The 3,024-nt window shown below is 35.4% G+C and overlaps 1 protein-coding gene across 1 annotated transcript; it reads left to right on the top strand.

The window, feature by feature from the left end:
• Window positions 1–1,280: 1,280 nt before the first annotated feature.
• LOC127087241 (uncharacterized) lies at window positions 1,281–2,589 on the top strand. The gene is made up of 6 exons (XM_051028104.1): window positions 1,281–1,287; window positions 1,477–1,568; window positions 1,652–1,730; window positions 1,827–1,921; window positions 2,145–2,240; window positions 2,329–2,589. Exons 1-6 carry the CDS (start codon window positions 1,281–1,283, stop codon window positions 2,404–2,406), a joined length of 447 nt encoding a protein of 148 aa, XP_050884061.1. The 3' UTR covers window positions 2,407–2,589.
• Window positions 2,590–3,024: the final 435 nt, after the last annotated feature.

The raw sequence follows: 3,024 nt of genomic DNA, 5'->3' as shown, positions 1-3,024 counted from the left end.
TGTGCAACTTTGGTTTGCTAGGTCCCATTATGTGCAGGTATGGAGGACAATGCTTCATGGGACTAGGACATGTTGGTCTTAACTCAGTGATTTTTCAGAATGTGTATCCCTAGCTTCATGTAGTTCAGTAAGATCATAGCAGGTCAGTATGCCTTGCAAGGATCTTTCATGATTCTGAATTTTTGTTAAACTCTTGTATTCCACAACCATGATCATGTGTAGTGCAGCTTGTGTATCATATGCTTTGGCTTACAGTACAATATGGTTCTGACTTTGGTTATGCTGCCGAATTTCTTGACCATTTTCTTGCATTTCATATCTTGCTTTGTTTCATTAGGCATTCACTCACATGTTGACTTTACCTTGGCATTGTTTCTCACCATTTGTAGGTCATGGCTCCATGGAGAATGATGGTTTAACCAGGGGTGCAATACCGGGGGGAGATTGGTGGGTTGAAATAAGAAGTTTGCTTTTGATTGTCTTATTAGTTAATTGTTATATTTCTTCCTTAATACGTGTTCTTGGATATGTATCCTTCCTAAACCTGGTTCACTTGTTATTGCGAGTTTATGGTTACTATTTTATTTCTTCACTTTTTAGGCCTTGGAGCTGTCTGGAACACTGCAAAAGTTGAGCCAGGGTCAATTGTTGCAATTTTCGGCCTTGGAACTGTTGGTCTTGCTGTAAGTTTCTAAAGTTACAATATCAGATGTTCATGTTTTTCCCTGTTTGTGTGCTACTGTTATGATTCATAATTTGTACTTGACAGGTTGCAGAGGGTGCAAAAAGTGCTGGTGCATCACGGGTTATTGGCATAGATATTGATAGCAACAAGTATGATACAGGTATATATCAAGCTTGGTTTTTCAAAGAATAAGTGCTACAAATCGTTTCTATTCTCCTTTCTCTCAATTTCTTCTTCCACATCATAATTCTTTAGTCTCTGTTTTACTTCAATGTTTACCTCTCTCTTAAACCCTACTTCTCCATAGAAAATTATGAATCCAAAACCCTATTTTTTTACTGTTATTTGATAGATATATAACTTGTGAGATATATTATTGTCAATTGCCAATAATGAGTGAACATGGTTGTAGCTCTATGAATTTTATTGTTTTAGATAAACTGTATTATTTTTTATGGAAATTGATTCTTGATATGAATAATTGTAGAGGATATATTTTTAAATTGGAGGAGGTTTGAGATGATTTGCAGAGAAAATTATGGTTATTTCATTATTTTGAATATTGCAATTGGTTGAACCATGAATACACTGTCTAATGTTCGGTAATTTTGAGTATTTTGATCCTGGTTTAGTCTCTTTTGAGAATTGAACCATGACCATTGAATGATCTACTATAGCTTTTATGTTTTGATATGTGAGCTAAAAGACACGCTAACTAGAATATTGGGTAACTAATGGATGTCATTTTGTTAATTCTAATGATGGTTATCCACGTGTTGGCATAATTTCAGATAACTTGAGTGGTAGTATTGATGAACCTTTGGAGGATGGGGATAGCGCTCTTCATTTGACCTGTTTGTACGGCCATTTTGGATGCGCACAGGTTTGTTATTTTGCTCCTTCAATTTTTTTCTCTTTTATTGTTTTGAAACACGTGAATTATTGATCTTGTATAATGAACGGCAGCTTCTACTAGAAAGAGGAGCTGATTTGGAGGCTAAAGATGAGGATGGAGCAATTCCTTTACACGATGCGTGTGCAGGAGGTGGAATTAACTTGAAATCATGTTTTATACGTTGAAATCTCTTTGTATTTTTGGTTGAGATTTGTGATGTTGTTCTACTTTGAATGGCAATATCAGGGTTTTTGGAGATAGTCCAACTTCTACTTAACAGAGCTAATGACGCCGAGCATATAAAAAGGATGTTAGAATCAGTCGATTCTGAGGGTGATACTGTGAGTTTTTTTACCCTTCTTAAAATTTAAGTTTCTATTCATGAGGCTTAAGTCAATCCTACTAATAGTATAATCTACTATAAATATCTGTGTTTCTTTAGGATGGGGTGGGGGAGTCGAATGTCTAGAGATACCGGCTCAATCCCAATTCCTAGTCCTATTTCATCTTTGTTTACTTAATTTCTTCTTATTTGTTTGCCATATTTTGTCACCATTTTTGCAGCCTCTTCATCATGCTGCAAGAGGTGAGCATGCTGATGTAATTAGGTTGTTGCTTTCTAATGGTGCATCAGCCACAAAGGAAAACTTATATGGAAAGGTATATTTGTTGTTTTTAAATAACTATCCATTCCTTGCTCTTAAAGGAGTTTAATAACAATTAATTCCTTGCTTGTAATTTTTGGCAGACCCCTGCAGAGTTACCTGAACACGGCACAGATGCTAGGAGGCTGCTTGAAGCTGCTACTACTGCCATGGCAACCTAATAATAGGCATTAACATGGTGATTAGTACAAATATTTAGTTTAATTTTGATAAAGCTCAATGTTTGTTCATAAATTTGTGTAATTAATGTGTACATTTGTAGTATATGTTATGACTTGTAAATGTGTACATAAATTTGTATATATTTTGATACATTTAAGGCAAAATTGGTTTGAATTGGTATATATATATATATTTGTTAGCCAAAAATTGGTAGAAAAAGGCCAAAATGGCATATATAAAATGTGATAATTGTCTGTCAAAATCTGGTTGAAAACAGGTAGAAATTCTGGTTTATAAACCTGGAAAAAATGTGGTTTAAAACAAAAGTTTCAAAAAATTTCGTATACCTTAGACAGCGCTTTTGTAAAAAGCGCTGTCTAAGGGGGGGATTAGAAAGCGCTTTAGGCAAAAGCGCTGTCTAAGGGGGGGGGGGGGGCTTAGACAGCGCTTTTTGAAAAGCGCTGTCTAAGGTATACCTAAAAAAATTAAAATAGGAGGATCTTAGAAAGCGCTTTTGGCCAAAGCGCTGTCTAAGGGGGTGGGGTTTAGACAGCGCTTTTCAAAAGCGCTGTCTAAGGTATACCTAAAAAATTTAAAATAAGAGGGTCTTATAAAGC

The sequence above is a fragment of the Lathyrus oleraceus genome, chromosome 1 (genome assembly GCF_024323335.1).
Source record: "Lathyrus oleraceus cultivar Zhongwan6 chromosome 1, CAAS_Psat_ZW6_1.0, whole genome shotgun sequence".
In the NCBI taxonomy this organism is placed as follows: domain Eukaryota; kingdom Viridiplantae; phylum Streptophyta; class Magnoliopsida; order Fabales; family Fabaceae; genus Lathyrus; species Lathyrus oleraceus.
This window is presented reverse-complemented; position numbering and strand designations above follow the sequence as displayed.